Source organism: Podarcis erhardii (genome assembly GCF_964252035.2).
Source record: "Podarcis erhardii genome assembly, chromosome: 10".
Lineage (NCBI taxonomy): Eukaryota > Metazoa > Chordata > Lepidosauria > Squamata > Lacertidae > Podarcis > Podarcis erhardii.
Window position 1 is genome coordinate 16,159,500 of NC_138500.1, and position 19,152 is coordinate 16,178,651.

Consider the following 19,152-nt stretch of genomic DNA (forward strand, 5'->3'; position numbering starts at 1 on the left):
GGGGACGAGAAAGATAGGAGGGGGCACATACGAGAGAGTCGCGGTAAATAGCCTGAAACCGGCCACGAGCCGCAGCTTCGAGCTCGCACGTTCACACGCTCGCTCGCTCTCTCTCGCTTTTGCAAGCGCGCAAGCGGCGCTTGGCCGTCTCCCTAATAACAAGAGTGACCTTTTCCCCTTTGCTGTATTATGTCTGGCTGGTTAAGGGATTGCGTCCTGCAGTTGATACAGCCTCTGACTTCCTACAGCTCGGCTCCAAGCACGCTGCTTTAGGTAAGTTGCCTTTTAAACGGGGGTGAGGGGGGTTGGTTAGGGGGTGGTGGCGGAGGAAATCAGCCCTGGACTCCGGAGATCCACCGATGCCTTTCCAAATCTCTCTTTCTAGGTAGGAGGACACCTGTAGCTCTGCCGAGGCCAACCCAATTAACTTGGCGGCTCCGTGAGGACTTCATGATTATTATTAATAATACTAATACTAATAAAACCCAGAGACAGGCAGTCGCGTCCTTGCTATCCAACCCTCCCGTCCTCCTTTCCCTTATTACTTTTCTTTCCTGTCTGCAAACAATGCTCCTTTCTGACCTTCCCCAAAGGAAGAACCAGCTCCATCCAGAGCAGCGCCGGGGTTTCTTGAACTCACCTTGCCTTGCTTTTAATTGAGAAGGTAAGTTGAGGCAGCGGTGTCCACGCCAGCTTGGCCCCGGGGGCAGATTTTTTTTTGGTGGGGGTCCTGTTCTTTTCCCCCTCCCTCATAAAGTCGGGATCCTGCTCCTCCTCCTCGACTCTTTCCCGTCTCCTCTCTGCTCCGCAACTTGGGGCTCCCCAGCTCCTCTCTCTTTTCCCCGCGGCGTGTGCGTGTGTGTGCCTGTGTGTTTAAATCAGGGGAGGTTTTCCTTATTTTTATGATGACGAGAGAGAGATGCGAGATCCGGGGCTGCAGGAGGCGAAAGAGCGGCGCGATTGGAGGGCTGGCGAGCAAGAAGCGCAGGCGAAGTTAAACAATGAAACGGGAGCAAACGCCCGCTCGCCCTTTCCCTTAAACCGCGTCGCCAAATCCGGCTGGCGCGCTCCTGGTTGCCAAACAGCGCGAGCGTGAAACGCGATGGTGAGAACCGACTTCATCTCTCCCTTTCCTCCTCCTCCTCCTAAGAATCGGATCCCTTTTCTTTTCTTCCTTGCTCCCCTCGGTTTTATTTCTAATGAAGCTTGAAGGGAGGGAGGGGGGGGGTCCTGTCTTTTAACCCTAAGCGCCCTGCAATTTTTAGTGGGAGAAAGGCCACCTTTTGCGCATGGGTTTTCTCTACTCGGTGCAGCCTTGGCCGAAAATGAGGAAAGAGGTTGGGGGGGGGACCAATCCGATGGGCAATTGTGATATTTAGCCCTCTTTTTCTTGTGATGGTGCATTTCTCCTCTCGGTCCCCCCCCCGCCCCCCGCCCGCCCGGCCACCCCTTCTCTGCCTTAGAGCCCGAGACAGGCTTGTGCAAACGCTGCATGTGACGGTTTAATCAAATCCATTTGTTACCGCCAAGCTTAAAAAGAAGACCGCGGGGGCGGATAGAGTTAGGGACGCATGTGGCTCTTTGTAGATCGCCACCACCATTGCAAAGATAGATGTGTGTGCGTGTGCATAATCTCGCCCGCTTGCAAGTGCCTGCCGTGTGTGTTGGTAGAGGTGTCGCTTTTTCCAGCAGCCGCTTCCCCCACCCGCCATCCCTCCACCCCCTTTCCAAAGTGCTCTGCACAATAGCCCTGTTCTCTCTTCGCTTTCAACGCAAACCTCTTCCACTTGACCCAAACTACGGGGAGGGACACGGACACACACACACACACACACTTGCCGCTTCTTGCTTTGCTCAATGCGAAGGAGCTACCCGAGAGTCCTTAAATCAACTCATGCAGAAAAAGGAGAAAAGTTTCGGTAAGGTTGCCATCGATTGTTTCGTTGCTCTTTTCTTAAATAGATATTATCTCTCCTCCCTTACCTTGACGAGCGTTGAGCAGACGTGCCTTTCAGTCTGGATGTTTTGGAGAGGAGGAGGAGATTTTGGGGGATGGAGGGGGTAATGCCTCCCCCCCCCTGACTTCAGCTGAAATGCGCGCTGCCGCTTGGTTGGGTAGGCGAAGGCTTTTAGATTTTATTTTTAAGCCAGTTATTTATTTATTTTACTTTGGGTGAAGCGACCGCAGAAAGCTGCGAAACACTTTCTCCTTCCCACCCCCCCAAGTCCACCTTCCCCTGTAAAACAAAACAACATAACAAAAGCCTAGCCCACACGCCATCCTTCATGTGGCTTTGCAGGGGTGGGGAGAGAAATTAGAGGCGCCTGGCTTGTAGCTAACATTGCAGGGGGGGGGGGCTTCTTTGTTGTTAAAGAGAGTGTTTCCTCTGTCGTGGCTTTTTATTTTTTTTTATTTTGCATGTGAACTGCATCAAAATTGAGCTCACTCTTGCAAATCTCTTGTTGGCCTTTGCCAACCACTAGCACTTTGCTGCCATGGTAACTGTAATTAAACTGATAAGAGTGGAAAAATGTCAGTATCTCTCTGAGTCTTACAGCTGCATTGGAAGAAAGGAGGTGGGGGCTGAGAGAATAAAAATTGGCTTCCAGCAGCACCACATTGAATTGGGAGAGAGGTGAGGTTGGATGGGGGAGAGGGAAAGAGAGGATAGGAAAAGGGGTGGAGGAGGAAATATTGTGTATTTAAAAGGGTATATGCGTAAGGGACTTTAGGAAGAAAATGTCCTCTTTCTCTACATCTTTGGGGGGGGGTGTTGGCACTTGTCCATTCTCCCAGCTCTCTAAAAAGGGTTACAGGGAAGCTCTTAGGCCCCCAAATAGCTCTCAGAAATTTAGACGATCATGACAAGTTGGGGGAAGGAGGGGGCAGCGCTAAAGAGAGGCAGAATGAACCCTTTTGTCGTCTTGGCAGTTGCCAGATTCTTTCTTCTGAATTGGTTCTCCCAGCTGTGGGGCTGCTGTCTGTCTTTTTCCCCTGCCACTCACAAATAAGTTAGAACACTTTCCCCAGCCTCTCGCTTCAATGGTGCTGTTGCAATATATATATATATCAAATTAATAATAATTGTTTGTGGGGAGGGAACAATTAAAGTGCAACATAGGAGTGATTTAAGGTGGTGGTGATGTTCCTGGGTGCGAAGGAGTTGCAGTTACTTTTGTTGTATGAACTACAGAATCTCACCGTGTGTGTGTGTGTGTGTGTGTGTGTGTGTATGAATAGCAGAGAACAAGAGACCACAATGGAAGCAATCGAGCGTTAGGCTGGCTCACAATGCGATCCAGGCAATTAAAAGCTCACCAGAGTTTTTAAAATGAAATGGCCCCCGCTTCTTCCTGATCACCATGCTGCACAGGCTATTATTTGTGCGTCTCTCTTTTTTAATTATGCTTTCCCTTAAACTGTCAAACAACTCAGAAGTAGCAGTGGCCTCGGGGGCAGAAGGAAAACTTCCAAGCACAGTCGACCTGAATAACTGACTCCTGAGCTGCTGGGAGTAAAGTCTTTGTTAATTTATCAAAATGCCTTTCTTCAAAATAGCCCTCCGCCCCTTCATCCCAAACCTCTCTGAATAATTGTGTGTTGTGGAGGGAGCTCTGAACGGTTGCTTTATTGCTTTTGATTGGTACTTCCCCTAACCACAAAACTTTGATATTTCTGTTGTTCTCGTGTAGTCTGAACATAATGTAAGAAATCCATAGTGGGAAAACACCTTCATTAGGCCAAACTGTTGCAAGCAAACTGTTGTTCCTCAGGCTAGATGGCGAACAACTTGTTTTGTTTACTGTCCTGCCCGATGAAGTGTTCTGGTGAACTCGAAAGCTTGCACGCTACTTGGTTAACATTTTGGCAACTGGCTGGCCTGATAAATGTGTTGCTTTGCAATTTCCCTCGAGTGGACTTGGATTCTTCTTCTTCTTCCTATGGTCCAGCATGGCTACCTTGTTGCTCTTCCATTTTTAAGTTGTAGCATCTTAGCTTCAGTTGTGTTCATAGTGGATACAACTGAATAATGTTTTAAACTTTGGAGCAAGTACCACCTAAATCAATATGACTTACTTCTAAATAAACATGCATAGGATTGTTTAGGTACTTAGAAGGTATCTAGCAGAAGCTGTATAGTTTTGCTTCTAGAGCAAGCCTTGGTCACTTACATGCTGACTCCGAAGTCTCCTTCTAAATGTCCCATTGCTTTTAAAAATACCAGATGTAAATTTCTGTAGGGTTATGCTACATGTGGAAATATTGTATGCAGTAAACATGGCGTGAACTTTATTCCTAATGATGCTACTGGGGTGAAGGAAACAGCCATAGTTCAGTTGCCTTAAATAACATTTGCTGCAAAGTTGACAAGTGTTTTAAGAAGGAAGGATTAAGCTATGGAGCTGAGCTCAATGCTTGCTTATTTTTGAGGCCCAAGCAATTGGAGACAAGTCAATATCTTCTTTTTGGCATTCTCGTGCATTATATGCAAACCACCCCCACCCGGTCCTCCTGATTTCAGCAGGAGTGTGTGCTTAAGGCGACCATTGAAATCAATGGGCTTGAAAGACTTACCTGTAGGAGTCTTAACAAAAAGCTTTAATCTGCATGCCCGGCGCATTGCCTGCAACATCAGCAGAGCATCCTAGTTTATGTGATGGTTTCATGCACCTCATTCCCAACCACAAACTGGTGCAGCGAGTCTTGAGCCCTATAGCATGGGCAGAAGTTTCAGGCTTCCTTGCACCGCAAATCCAAAATTGAGAGTGTAGTGAATGGGGGGGAAAGGCTGTGCTGGGCAACAGAACGGTCTTAATCTGCAAAACCTCCACCTTAAGCCAAGCAAGTCTAAGGTGACTATTTCTCATTTGAAAACTTGGCAGGCTATTGAGCTGTGACTGTATTAATGTCAAAAGCACAGCTCTACTTATGAAAAAGATGGCCAGTGGTTTGCTATATCAACCTGGCTTTGATTTAGCACATGCCACTTCCTAAACTGAAAGTTGGGTTGGGTATTGCTTTTTTTTGGCGTTGGATTTTTTCCTTGGTGGGTTTTCTTTGCATTCATCTAATATGGCAAGTATGGCTGTCTAAAGTAGTGCTGTGCCAAAAAAAATATAATAATTTTCTGCGTTGTATTCCACCCCCATTCTTGATCAATTAATATGAAAAGCGGCTGCATCTGAAAAACATCAAAAGGGAGAGGGTAAATTTGGTGAGAATCAGAGTTGGAAGGGACCCCCATCTAGTCCAGCCCCCTGCAACTGCAGAAAGCATCTATGACAAATTGTCATCCAACCTCTGCTTAAAAACCTCCCAGGAAGGAGAGTCCACAACTTCCCATGGGAACCTGTTCCACTGTGAGATCCTCATGGATGAGGCATTTTGTTGTTGCTGTATGTAACTTTCATTTCACATGGGAGTGTTGATGTGAATCTTTCATTCTACAAATACTCTGCCGGCTTCTTGGATGCTCTGGCTTCCTGAAAGCCTAATGACCTCCTTGGCTGGACTTTGCAGTAAGCGCTGGAATGCTGGGAGGCTCTTTGCCATGCACCTGACAGCTGCTGCTGTTTTTTTGTTTTGAAGGAAAGTGTTTTTAGTTTTAAAGAAATTAGCGTGGGAAGGCTTTTTGTTTTGTTTTTAAGTGAAAGAAGAACTTCCCTTGCTCAAGATCAGTGAGCATGCTGATCTCAAAGGAAGCTGCCTTATAGTGAGCCAGACCATTAGTCCAGCTTGCTCAGTATGGTCTCTGACTGGCTCTTCCAGGGTTTCAGGTAGGGGTCCTCTCCCAGCCTTAGCGGGAGATGGCAGGATTTGAATCTGGGACCTTCTGCATGCAATTTGCAGTTCAGGAACTATGACCAGACCGTTCTCGGGAACTCAGTAGCCATTTTCATGAGCTTCAGATTGGAAACCAGGGAGATGCCATGAGACCACTCCTCTCCTAGGACTTTTCCAGATAAGGACGCATGGGCAGCTGGGGGAGAGTATGGGCAGAGGACTGGGGAAGTGTTTAATGGAAATAAAACTCGCACGTCACCCCCCTGCCTCAACCTTGCACCCACTGAAATTCTGAAAGGTCCTACAGTGAAACAGAAAAATGGAAGCATCTTTTGGGGAGAGGTTTTTGGGTTTTTTTTTGTTTGTTTAAAGAAATTGGAGGGAAAGTTTCTGCACAACCTCAAAAGATGAGCTATATACGTATGCAACTATATTCGTATCCCAGTATAGCTTTAGGGGCTAATCCCATGAGTCAAAATCCTTGGGTTATAAAACTTACCTGAGTTGCTGCATGGCCTTAAGACAAGTCACTATCTCTTGGTTTGATCCCACATTATGAGAATAATATTGACACATCTCGCAGCATCGAGGATGTAGAAAGTTATTTGAACACTTAGAACCATAGCTGTCAACGCTTTCCTTTTTTTTTTTAAGGGAAATTCCCTTATTCTGAATAGGATTCCTTGCAAGAAAAGGGAAACATTGACAGCCATGCTTAGAATGTGCTGCATAAGTGTCAGGCACTCCTTAGGTTTGGGGTTTTTGTGAATGAGTTGCTGTCATGTATATGCACTAGATGTGTCTTGCTGGGGAACAGGGAACAGGCAGTGTCTCCTATAGCTGTATAATAGAATTAAGGAAAGCAGAGCCAACAAGGGACCCTCCAGAAGTTAATGGACTACAACTCCCACAAACCCTGACAAAGCTGGCTGGGGCTGCTGGGAGTTGAAGTCCAAAAACTCTGGAGTCCACCATCTTGGTTATCCCTCAACTAAGGAATGTTTACAATGCTTAAAAGTAAAGGGACCCCTGACCATTAGGTCCAGTTGTGGCCGACTCTGGGGTTGCAGCACTCATCTCGCTTTATTGGCCGAGGGAGCTGCCATACAGCTTCCGGGTCATGTGGCCAGCATGACTAAGTTGCTTCTGGCGAACCAGAGCAGCGCACGGAAACACCGTTTACCTTCCCGCCGAAGCGGTACCTATTTATCTACTTGCACTTTGACGTGCTTTCAAACTGCTAGGTTGGCAGGAGCAGGGACCGAGCAACAGGAGCTCACCCCATCGCAGGGATTCGAACCGCAGACCTTCTGATCAGCAAGTCCTAGGCTCTGTGGTTTAACCCACAGCGCCACCCACGTCCTTAGCAGGAATTAAAAGTTTGGGTGTGAGACTTTGGTATCCCCATTTCCTGTCACTGTGGCTTTTTGACTGAAGGGAATCCTTTTGTGGTTGCCTGGGCAGAAGCCTACTTTATCCTTAACGCCTTTGTTGCATTTCTCCACAAAACGGCTGTTTTCTACCTGTGGTTCTGAGCCAAGCATTGCTTGCTCAATCTTCAAATTCCTATGCCTGCTTCTCTGATGATAGATGCTGCCTGCATCTCTCTGAGGTGATGCTCAAGGTAAAAAAAAAAAATGCTGCTTCTGCCATTGCCCACTGCCGTTTGGTAAGACTATGGGAACCCTGGTGTCTAAAGAGGCACAATATGTAGAGGTTGGTGCTAATGAGGTGTTTCTCACCTCTTGCAAGCAAGCAGCAAATAGAAGTAAACCTCTTTATCACTTTTCCAGCCACCGCCTTCAATAGAAAGCAGCGCGTCAAATGCTGTGTAGCATGACCTCATCTGCAATGTGGATCTTGACTATTCTGCATCCAGCTCCACTTCTTAAGAAAAAAAATAGTTCCTTCAGCTGCAGGGTGTTTGCCAAATTGCCAGGCAACCCCTGCTGACTGTTCTCAGTCCAAGGTTCTGTTCCATAGGTTTGCTCCTCGAAAAGTACTCCCCAAGTCAGTGCCATAGCTGGGGGGGGGAAGAGCCAGGACTTTTGCCCCAGGTGAAGACTCCAGAGGGGCGCCATTGAGGCTTCCAGCCTGCCAGCTATTTACTCTCTGTGCTGGACACACAATTCTACTGTTTGGAGAGACTCTCTTTTCTCCAGCCTCTTTTGAACAACAAACATGAGCAACCTTTCTTTTTCTTCTTTCTCAGAATTGGCCGTGTTTTAGGCTACTGAAGTCGGGTTGTTATTTTTAAAGCCAATTAAACATGGAGGAACTCGTTAAGCTTCAAAAACTTTTGGGGAAACTGTTTCTTGACATTTCTAAACCTTCGAGTGCAAATCTTGAGTTCAGCTGAAGCCTCTGGAAGCTGCCCTGCTGTAACAGAAACGTTGACAAATAAAATCTTGCCTCCTTTTTATGCAATGTGTGCCTTTAAGAACAAATGTGCTGAGGTGTGTGTGTGTGCCAAACCGAGTCTTTGACCCAGGTGAAAGAAAGCCCGGTTCCACCTCTGTCCAATTTGCAGCTTTATTTATTGGTTTTCAAATTACGATTTTATTAGTTGTTGGCCCTTTTCTTTCTTCCTTCAGGATTCTTTGCTTCGCTTTCTTTCAGAAAGGTGATGGGGTTAGAGGCTGTGTTGCAGAAATGTGAGAACGGGTGGCCTGATGTAGAAGGAACATTTGTTGTTTAGTCGTGTCCGACTCTTCGTGACCCCATGGACCAGAGCACGCCAGGCACTCCTGTCTTCCACTGCCTCCCGCAGTTTGGTCAAACTCATGTTGGTAGCTTAGAGCAGTGTTTCCCAACCTTGGGCCTCCAGCTGTTTTTGAACTACAATTCCCATCATCCCTGACCACTGGTCTTGCTAGCTAGGGATGATGGGAGTTGTAGGCCAAAAACATCTGGAGGCCCAAGGTTGGGAAACACTGGCTTAGAGAACGCTGTCCAACCATCTCGTCCTCTGTCGTCCCCTTCTCCTTGTGCCCTCCATCTTTCCCAACATCAGGGTCTTTTCCAGGGAGTCTTCTCTTCTCATGAGGTGGCCAAAGTATTGGAGCCTCAGCTGCAGGATCTGTTCTTCCAGTGAGCACTCAGGGCTGATTTCCTTAAGAATGAAGAGGTTTGATCTTCCTGCAGTCCATGGGACTCTCAAGAGTCTCCTCCAGCACCATAATTCAAAAGGAATTCAGAAGGAACATAGGAACCTGCTATACGAGTCAGAGTGTTGGCCCACACAGCTCAGCACTGTCTCCACTGACTGGCAGCGGCTCTCCAGGGTTTCAAAGAGGGACTCTTGCCTAGCCTTATCTGGAGAGGCTAGGGTTTGAATCTGGGACCTTCTCCATGCAAAGCAGATGTTCTGCCCTGAGGCTGTGTCCCTTCCCACAGACTTAGATTTTGTACACATAATACCTTTGAAGCACATTCAGAGCACGTGTATTCTCTCAAAGACTTCTGGGCTTTCACCACTCAGAGTTGCAGTTGCAGGGCCCACAATTCTTGAAAGGGAACAGATGTGCTTCCAATGTGCTTCAAAGTTATAGTGTGTACACAGCCTGGCTTAGTTTTTGGTCAACTCATGTTGAAGGCCATGTAAAATACAGCAAGGCATATATTTAAAACATTCCTCCTGCCGCTGGGGGGGGGGAGCGGGTCATGGAAGCTGTAGTTCATGAAATGTGGTCAGAATTGCAGTTTTGTGAGGAGTAGACTAATATTTCCAGGATGTTTTGGGTGAGAGAGTGGGCCTTCAATTGTGTTGTGTGCCTAGCCTGACTTAAGAACCTGAATTCTTTCCCAGCAGCTCTTCATATGAATGAGGAGTGTATGTTAGGGGAAATGTCCTAGCTTCAGTTGTAGGGAAAATGCAAAGGGTCCCAAGTTCAATCCCTTGTGGCTCCAGGTAGGGCTGGAAAAGGCCTCTCCCTGAAACTCTGGAGAGCTGCTGCCAGACCGTGTTGACAATACTGAACTAGATGGACCAGCTGCCTGAGTTGGAACAAGGCAGTTTTCTATGTTCCTTTGTTGAAGGCTCTAACTATAGTGCTTGAAATAAGTTCATTGCCTTTGAGATCTGAGGCCCCTTTCCAGGTGGGGAGAACTTCCTGGGCATGACACATGCTAGTGGGCCCCTATAAGCAGGGCCAGCCCAAGGCATTTTGCTACCTGATGCAGGAGATCATGTTGCCCCATCTCATCCCAACCTCATCTCAAGTGTCTCTTCCTGGGAGTAACAGTAATAATAAAAATTTTACCAACAGTGCTTTCCTTCCATCGCACCCAAAATCCCCTGCCTGGGGCAGCTGCTTCACTCCGCCCAATGGTAGGGCCAGCTCTGTTGGACTTATCTAATGGCAGCACTAGTGGTAGCTAGCTTGGAGCTGTCCTTTAAATTTCCTACAGTGTCCTAGAGCACAGTTTCTAATCCACCTGCTTCTCAATGGATTGTTGCAAAAGGGAGGTCAGGGATGGATAGATTTTGCAACATGTCTAAATCTCTTGGTTGTAACAATATCTCAAAGCGGTTTGCAAAAAGAAGCAAACAACATTACTGAGTAGCAAAAAAACCAGTTAAAAGCCACAATTCCAAACATTTTTAAAAATTAAATAAAATAACCAAGCTCAAAAAACAGCTTAGAACACATGTCAGCATTCTAATATATCTAGACAGGTGTGTCTAAAAGTTTTTAGCAGGCGCTGAAAAGAGTACAGTGAAGTCACCTGCCCGATGTCAATAGGGTGTTTGAAAGTGTGGGCTTGCTGCCACACTAAAAGATGGGTTCTTTACAAATGTGGAATGGGTGTTATGTGGCTCTTTCAACAGTGCCAATTTCTGTAGATTGATCAGCTGAGTGGGCACCTAGGGGGTAAGGCAATACCACAAGTAAATGGGTCAACAGTTAACACTTCCAGAGCTCTGGCACCTTGGCAGTTGCCAAGAATGACTTGCTGTGTTTGCGGGCATGAGAGGGAGAGAGGAGAGCATAACAAACATGGGTAGAGCTGTTATCTTCCCAGATTGCACCCCGTTCCTTCTCACAGGGTTATGTTCTGGTGGGCAAGAGACTCAAGATCAGCCCTATTGTCATGTGGGGCTCCTATGAGTCTATACCTATGTACACACACTGCATGGCGATAGCACAATGGAGAAATGACTTCTGTGCAAATGAGTGAAGAACTCTTTCTGGCAAGAATGCCTGTGTGCATTGAGTAAGTGGCCTGCCACCATTTCCTAAGCTCTTTGGCAAGAATGCCATGAAACAAATCCAAAATAGGACAGTGTGCCACCACTCTAGTGCGCTTTGCAGTGTGTGTGCCACCCCTCTGATAGACTGGAATAGTTTGGCGGCATAGTCAGGGAGGGGACTGAAGCCCTGATCATAATAAGAGGCTGCTGGATCAGGCCAATGCAAATCTGCCTTCACATGGCAGTTTATTCCATTTCCCTGACCTATTTCCCAACTATTAATTTCTGCATTAGTTTTGAGCTTTCACATGATGTGAAAGCCACTTCCAGGAAACTAATGGACTGTAGTACATGCTTAGTGCTCATTTCTGTGTTGTTTCATTCCAGAAAAAAATCCATTTGCAGCCCACTTAACCTGGAAAATGGCAAGAGTTAATATGGCAGAATTTGGAGTATATACTGCCGTACAGTTCTTCCCTGTTTTGTTTTTTAATGGGGGAATAGGTCTATCGTTCCCAGACTCTATTAACAGTCAGTCCCCTCTTCATAGGGAATTCTTGAGAATTGTAGCTCTGTGAAAGGAGTAGGGGAGGGTCTCCTAACAACTGTCAGTATCAGTAACAAACTGCAACTCCCATAATTCCTCGGGAGATACCCTGACTGTGCAAGCTGGTATTGTGGTGCTTTAAAGGTGAATGTGGCCTAAAATGGTTCTGGTTATCAGAATAGCAATGACTTCCCAGCACTCTCAGAAGCATTAAGAGTTCTGTTAGCAAATTCATGTTTCCCAATCGCTGGTCTACCAGTCAATGTGGATGGAATGAAGAGGATCAGGGGCGCATCAGTGCCATACTCCATGCCTGTGGATTCAGCCTTGCAATTACTTCTCATGCTGGTTTTACCCTGCAGCTGCTTCTAACCTCAGTCTGGCCAAGGGACAAAGCAGTTTTTGAATGGGTTGGGAGGCTGCACTTGAAGAGAAAAAGTACACACCCACACCCCACAGATTTTTTCTTCTCCCCCTTTAGAAATGCATGCTACCACCAATTTGGTGTTTACGTAGCTAAAGTAGGGTTGTCACACCCACCCACCCTCATAGCTGTCAACGTTTCCCTTTTTAAAAGGGAAATTCCCTTATTTCAAATAGGATTCCTCACAAGAAAAGGGAAAAGTTGACAGCTATGCCCACCCTACTTTCTTCAAAACATGTAGCTCTGCTCTTAGGGACTCTTCTGCAAAATGGGGCTGCTAAATCAGGTGGCAGCTTTTAGTTTGTACCATAGTAGAAAGAAAAGCCTTGCTACGTTGTTGCCCGTTTTCTACTGAACCGTTCAGCCAAATCTGTTCTTTGGAATATTGGAGAATTTTCTGCCTGTGAGATGGAACCAGTATTGTTGGATGTGGGTAACTCTGCTAGGAAAGATGGGCAGCACATTGTTCTGTATGTGAAATGGGGAAGGGAGAATCCCTTTGTCCTTCACGAGCCTGTATTGAAAGACTACTCTTTAGTTACCTCCTTTAATCAGGATATTAGGAAATGCTGAGTCCCTTTTGGAAGAAGGGAATAACAACTGAACAGGGCTTTTGGAGCAACTTGCGCACTGAATGTGCCTTACCCTTAGAGCAGTTCTGTGCATCAGTTTAATTCAACTTCCTTATTATTATTTCATTATTATTATACATTTATTAATAGTTGCAATTTTTCCTCCACTTGCTTTCAAATCTGTGACTTTAAAATTCACCAGTTCATCTGTTATGGTGTCTGACTTTCTTGCTCTATAAAGGTGATGTGCATATTGCTTGTTGTATCCAGCGATTGTGTGAGCTGAAGGCACTTCATGTGGTTGATCTTTCCATTCTGCACTCCTCCTTCAGCATTGTCCCGAAGGTTAGGGAGCCCTCCTACACAATGACGGCTGTTTTAATTCTTTAAACTGATTTAATCCTGTATTTATTATTATTATTATTATTATTATTATTATTATTATTATTATTATTATTTACAAATTCTCCTTTACGTATGTCTCAAGGAAATTAACCATCATACGCTCATACCTCGGTTGAACAGAATCCATTCCGGAAGTCCGTTCAATTTCCAAAATGTTCGGCTCCCAAAGCACGGCTTCTGATTTGCTGCAGAAAGCTCCTGCAGCCAATCGGAAGCTATGGAAGCCCTGTTGGACGTTTGGCTTCCGAATGAACGTTCAAAAACCAGAAACACACTTCCAGGTTTTGATCGTTCAGGAGCTGAAACGTTAGACTCTCAAGGCGTTTGGGAGCCAAGGTATGACTGTACTCTAAAAAATAGTTTTTAAAAACACTACAAAAACAACAACTGGAAACAGGTGTTCATTCTGTACTGTTTTTAAACCTAAGGCACAGCCTTTTGCATTTAGCTGAAAAAGCTTCTTTTTTAAAAAAGCATTCAGTTGTTTCCAGAAAGAACACATGGAGGGCTGTGATGTATCTCAACAATGATGCTGTTCCATAGGCCAGGGGCAGCCAGACTCAAAGCCCTGCTCCAAATTATCCCTAGGAGCTTTATGGCAGAGGGCCAGTAAGAAATCATCATCATGTGGGGCTGAAATGGGAGGGCAGAATCATCCCAAAATGGGCATGGGGTAATTGCACCAGCTAATAATTCCCCATTGCTGCTATTGCCTTCCTTCCTTTCGTTGAATTTCTGTGTTAGCCCCAGTTATTGGGTGCCTTGCAGTTTCTATTAGGGACAGAGGGAGCAGGATATAAATGTGTTTTGAACTGTGGAACAGCAGTGGGTCCCCTATAGGTTCCTCAGATCACCTGATCTAGCTGGGCTGCCAAGTGATGGCACGCCTTCATTGGGACAAACGATCAAATTTGCAATGGGCAAATCTGTCAATTTCAATTCCTCAGTTTCACATGTTTCCAGTTTTTAGTTCTCCACATCATTTCCGATTTATTTTATTTTAAAAAAACAAAACACCACAATTTTAATGTGAGTTTTCCTTAATATGCACATGTTTGGATGGAATATTGCTAAATATACATTTATTTATTTATTTTGCAAACCACTCTCACCTGAAAAAACCAGATAATGGGGGTAAAGTGTCCATTAAATGCATATATTAAGTGAAAATGTGTGTTTTTATGGGCACTTTGCCCCACTATGTGAATTTTTGGCTGGAGAACTGCATTGCAAAATTCGGAGAAGTGCGAATTCGAACGGAAGCTTGTGCTTTGGGTCTCCTGTTGTTTCAGAGAATTCAGAATAGGTAGGCTTACCTCTAAATGTGAACTGAATCCAATTATTCCTGCATCCCATAGCCTTTAGTCCCTCCTGCCTCTGTTGCAGTGGGGTGGATTGTATGGACGAAGACACCCGGGTGCAACCCAGCCAGATAGATGGGGTATAAATAATAAAATAATAAATAATGCCATATTGCCTATTCTGAGCCTACACTGGCACCTTACAGTCTATGTGGGTGTTTAGTTCATCTACAGCCATGTGTTTGCTGCAAGGAAAAATAAGCTCTCCACTATTTTCCTCCAGTAATTGTGTTGCAATATTTATTAATTTCAGAAGCTCTATATACCACTGGATTGTAATAAAACCTCAAAGGTATTTAGAAATTGGTCAGTAAGCCACACAGCCCAGTTAAAACAATTACCTGAAACATTCAAAAAATAATAATTAAAATAAATGATAAGCTAAACAGATCTGGGTTAATTTTCCACGGAATGCACACTTGACAAATCCCAGCTAACCCTGGTCTTGAAAGCACATTTTATCTGTGGGTGCCTGTTTATTGCATTCACGTGGTGGGAGGGAATTAAACGCACACCTAAAACTGCAGTGTGTGGAGAGGTCCTTTGGAGGCCAGTGAAAAGTTATGGGTTCTGCAGAACAGAGCAACTTTGAAACTTGATATTATTTACCAAAATGACACACCGCTATTAGGCATCTACCTTTCTGTTCATAGCACTTAATATTTTAGACATCAGGTTCTAAATGCAGCTGACTCGCTTACTGCAACTGTTGAAAACGATAAATCTCGGCTGCCCCCAGATATAACAGTGGGCGGGTAAGCATTTATTTTGTAGCGAGCTCTTGGCTAGAATTTTCCCCCTGCCTTGCACTGACAGATGCCAATCTGACCTTTTGCAAAGCTCATCTATTTTTCCAAGCCTCCCCCCACCCACCTACTGAGGAATGGGAAGAGTGGATGTGGATAACATTTGAAATCAGTGTATCCTATCCTCTCTCTTATTTGCCTGTAACTAAATGGGGCACGTAGGCTGCTGCAGTATAGACAAGCTCTCCATTTACAATTAAACAAAGCCAGATTTCTTTCATATAAATAAGATACAGAGTCACGGTTTTATGTGTTTCACATGCTTTCTTTGGAGAAAGTCCCACAGATTTCAGTGGAATTTTAATTTCAGTTAGCTCTCCCTGGAGCACGAGTTAAAGTTTCTGATAGAAGCAGTGATTAAAAACCAAATCTCTTTTTTAACTTCTGAGGGTTGCATCATCATTACCAATATTTGCTCGCAATGTTTTTCTTCCTTTTGTCTTTACCCTCTTAAAACTTGACATGCAATCTCCTTGGGGCAGGGACCGCCACCTCGTTTGCATTGTAGAAGCACACGAGCACTGCCACAATATTAATAGGTTACACAGTGTGTAAGATTCAGATCCAGCTAACTGTTATATAAAGAATTAAAACATCAAGGAGTATTGTTGAAGAAAGTGAATTCTCTCCTTCGTGACTTGCAGCGAAATCTCCACATATTTCAGTCTCTGAACTGAAAAGAAAAGATGGTTTCCATATGTGCGTTAATATTCAAAGATACAGAGCTGCATCTAGTGCTGGTCATAATCAGAGTAGACCCATTAAGATTAATGAACATGACTGGATAGCTGAGTTGCTTAGAGCGTGGTGTTGATAACACCAAGGTTGCAAGTTCAATCCCCGTATGGGACAGCTGCATATTCTTGCATTGCAGAGAGTGAACCTAGATGTTTCTCGGGTTCCCTTCCAACTCTATCATTCTATGATTCTAACCTAGCATTTCCTTAATTTTAGTGGGATTTCTCCTGGGCAGAATGTGGTTGACTATAACCCACTGAACATGAGAAGCTTCCCACATACCAGGTAAGATCCACCCACTATTGTGTGGGCAGGTAATCCCTCCCCCTACCTGGCCTGGTTTCCCTGGCAACGCTTCCCCCAGGTGGGATTGGACAACTCACTGGGGTAGGCGGGAACCTCCAGGTATCCCACCTGAGGGAAGGCAAAGCCTATGCTGATGGGGCCACTCCAGATCCAGGGCTGCACGTGTCCACGCAAAGGGTGCCCCCCGTTTTAAGCGGGGAGCGGTCATTACTCAATCTAGTTGTTACCATCCCCAATTCCCTAAGGCAGATCTCTTCCATCACTTGGCATTGGAGAGTGAATCTGGGACCTTCGCAAGCAAAACCCGTTATGAGGAGCTCTCTGGCTACTATCCTGTCCTCTCTATTCCTGGGTGCTAGCTCCTAGTTGGGTGCTTTATTCAAACCGAGGTTTGTAGAGACTCAGTATTATATCTGTGCAGAGGCTGAGCATTCAATCATGGTTCTTGTTTTTAAATGGGGAGCCATCTGCTCTGCTCTCTTTCTTTAAAATAATAATAATAATAATAATAATAATAATAATAATAATAATTTATAATTTATGTATTTTGAACCTTCCTGTTTCAAAAAACCGGGCTCATGGCGGCTAACAACAAATTTAAAACACTTAATTGTAAAAAGCAACATAAAATACAGTATAAAAACATGAATAACAGTAAAATTCAAAGTTCAGAAATCAATTTAGGGGAAATCCATCTAATAAACATTAGATAATCACCAGGGCTAGCTGGCTGAATTAGTTCTACTCCTGGGCCAGCGAGGAGGCCAGGGGAAATTTAGCTGTGGGGTCTCATAGCGGGTTAACTTCATAAAAGGGGAGGGGGAGGGAAGAGAAGGGAAATGAAAGATCAGGCTGAATTCAAATTAAAGGCCAGGCAGAATAGCTTACAGGCCCAATGGAAGGAGGTTAAATCCTGAAGGGCCCTAGTCTCATGGGACAGAGCATTCCACCAGGTCGGAGCCATCACTGAAAAGGCCCTGGCCCTGGTAGAGAATAGTCTGACTTCCTTAGGGACCGGGACCTCTAAACTATGGTTATTCATGGAACTTAAGTTCCTCTGCAGGGCATACTAGGAGAGGCGGTCCCATAAATACAAGGGTCCTAAGCCACAAAGGGCTTTAAATAGAGCTTTCTAAGACCAGCCTTGACCTTCCTTGGCCTTCTTCCTTCCTATCTCTTCCCATTCCTGTTCTCTGCAGAACCTGGGACATTCTGCCAATGCACACGGCCTCTTTGAGGACCCCTTCTTAGCATTTGGGGAATTGAGGCCCTGAAGGCATGATTTCCAGCCTAGAGAAAATGGTCATTCCAGGGGCTGGTGGACACATGCATAGTTCTCGCTGTATTTAAGGACGTCTCACCTGTCCCATTGCACTCATGCCACAGGAATCCCAAGCGTGCACATTTAAACGAAATAAAAGCGGTCATTCTTAATTACGGTAATCCTGCCTGAACATTGCTCCCAACCTGCCAGCGACAGGCCGCTGCATTTGTATGCAGTGTCCAATGTTGCAGAGCCTTCCTCTGATGGAAGGTGGGGACTTTTGGATCCAGCCCCCTGTGTTTCACATGAAGGCAGTAAGCGATCTAAAAAGGAAACGTTTGAACCAATTGTGTGCTGATGACAGTCAGCTCCAAATGCATTCGCTTTCTGACTTTGTGGCATTGACATGTCTCAACACAACGCCTATATGCTGGAGAAGTGGAATAGGACTGAGAAAGCATGAGTTCTTTGAGCACTGCCATCAAAATTTGCTTGAAATGAAATTTTTTAGCCAGCTGGGAGAAGCGGCTGAGAAATCTTGAGGGAAGCAGTAAGACCGGTGGTTGTTGTTATTTGGGGGGGGGGGGCACCAACAGGTTGCAGGCCTAAATGGAAACCAAGTGAGCATAAACAGGGCTGTTTAGTGGAGCTGGTTGAGTGGAGCTGCCTCTCACTAGCATTTGCTCTCGTGTTTGGGGGAGTCCGCAGCTGGTGAGGAAATGGTGCAGTGGGCAAAGTAAATTGGAGCACCTAGGAAACTAGTATATACCAAATCGGACTATTTCTCCACCTAGTTTGGTATTATCTACATGGACGTAGGTGGCGCTGTGGGTTAAACCACAGAGCCTAGGACTTGCCAATCAGAAGGTCGGCGGTTCGAATCCCCGCGATGGGGTGAGCTCCAGTTGCTCGGTCCCTGCTCCTGCCAACCTAGCAGTTCGATAGCACGTCAAAGTGCAAGTAGATAAATAGGTACCGCTCCGACGGGAAGGTAAATAGCATTTCCGTGTACTGCTCTGGTTCGCCAGAAGCGGCTTAGTCATGCTGGCCACATGACCTGGAAGCTGTATACCGGCTCCCTCGGCCAATAAAGCGAGATGAGCACCGCAACCCCACAGTTGGCCACGACTGGACCTAACGGTCAGGGGTCCCTTTACCCTTTACCTTTTACACGGACTGGCAGAGGCTTTTTCCAGGGTTTCAGGCTGGAAGCCTTTTCCAGCCCTTCCTGGAGATGGTGAGGATCGAATCTGGGACTTTTGGTGTGCAAAGTCAATGTACTTCCCTTCAGCTGTGGAATGGTAAAAGACTCTGGGCTGTTTTTCAGTTAAGGAAGAAAAGTTGACTAGCCAGTAGGGCTGGGTGATATATCGTCCAAAACCAGTTTTAAGTCCATTTCATGAAATCAGTTTCATAATTTTTAACCTGACAATATATCCTAAATCATGATGTGTGTGTGTGTGTGTGTGTGTGTGTGTGTGTACTATGCAAAGATCACAATGCAGGAAAAATAATGAAGCCAGCCAATGCCTCTACATAGCTCCATTCTTGTTTCAGACATTGTGATATATCTTGTGATGTTTAGCTGGTGATATATCATGATGTTGAAAACCAGATATTGCCCAGTGCTACCTTTTATGAAGGTTGTGGGAAAGTGAATAGAGAGCCATTTTTCTCTCCCATTATCATAATGCTAGAACTCTGGGTCAGGCATTTATGCTACTGGCTAGTAGTCTCAATAGAGAAGCAA

At 45.4% G+C, this 19,152-nt stretch overlaps 1 protein-coding gene and 1 long non-coding RNA gene across 15 annotated transcripts in view; one reads left to right on the top strand and one right to left on the bottom strand.

The window, feature by feature from the left end:
- LOC309352037 overlaps positions 1 to 745 on the bottom strand; it is a 101,281-nt gene extending 100,536 nt beyond the window's left edge. For all 10 annotated transcript variants that reach the window (XR_014161040.1, XR_014161041.1, XR_014161042.1 and 7 more), the window contains exon 1: positions 641 to 745. This is a non-coding gene — a long non-coding RNA (uncharacterized lncRNA). The remainder of the gene's footprint in view (positions 1 to 640) is intronic.
- The window catches only part of LMO3 (LIM domain only 3), a 97,863-nt gene that overhangs the window by 4,547 nt on the left and 74,164 nt on the right, over positions 1 to 19,152 (top strand). The window contains exon 1 of one of the 5 annotated variants that reach the window (XM_081880210.1): positions 57 to 273. The exons of 1 other annotated variant lie outside the window; for it this stretch is intronic. Coding sequence is in view for 1 of the 4 variants with exons in the window: in XM_081880206.1 (XP_081736332.1) it covers positions 1,613 to 1,919 (307 nt within the window). In the remaining 3 variants the exon portion in view is untranslated. Of the gene's footprint in view, positions 1 to 56; positions 274 to 385; positions 665 to 967; positions 1,106 to 1,442; positions 1,920 to 19,152 lie in introns of those variants that run through there. 3 more of the 5 variants (XM_081880209.1, XM_081880207.1, XM_081880206.1) reach the window with 3 other exon arrangements.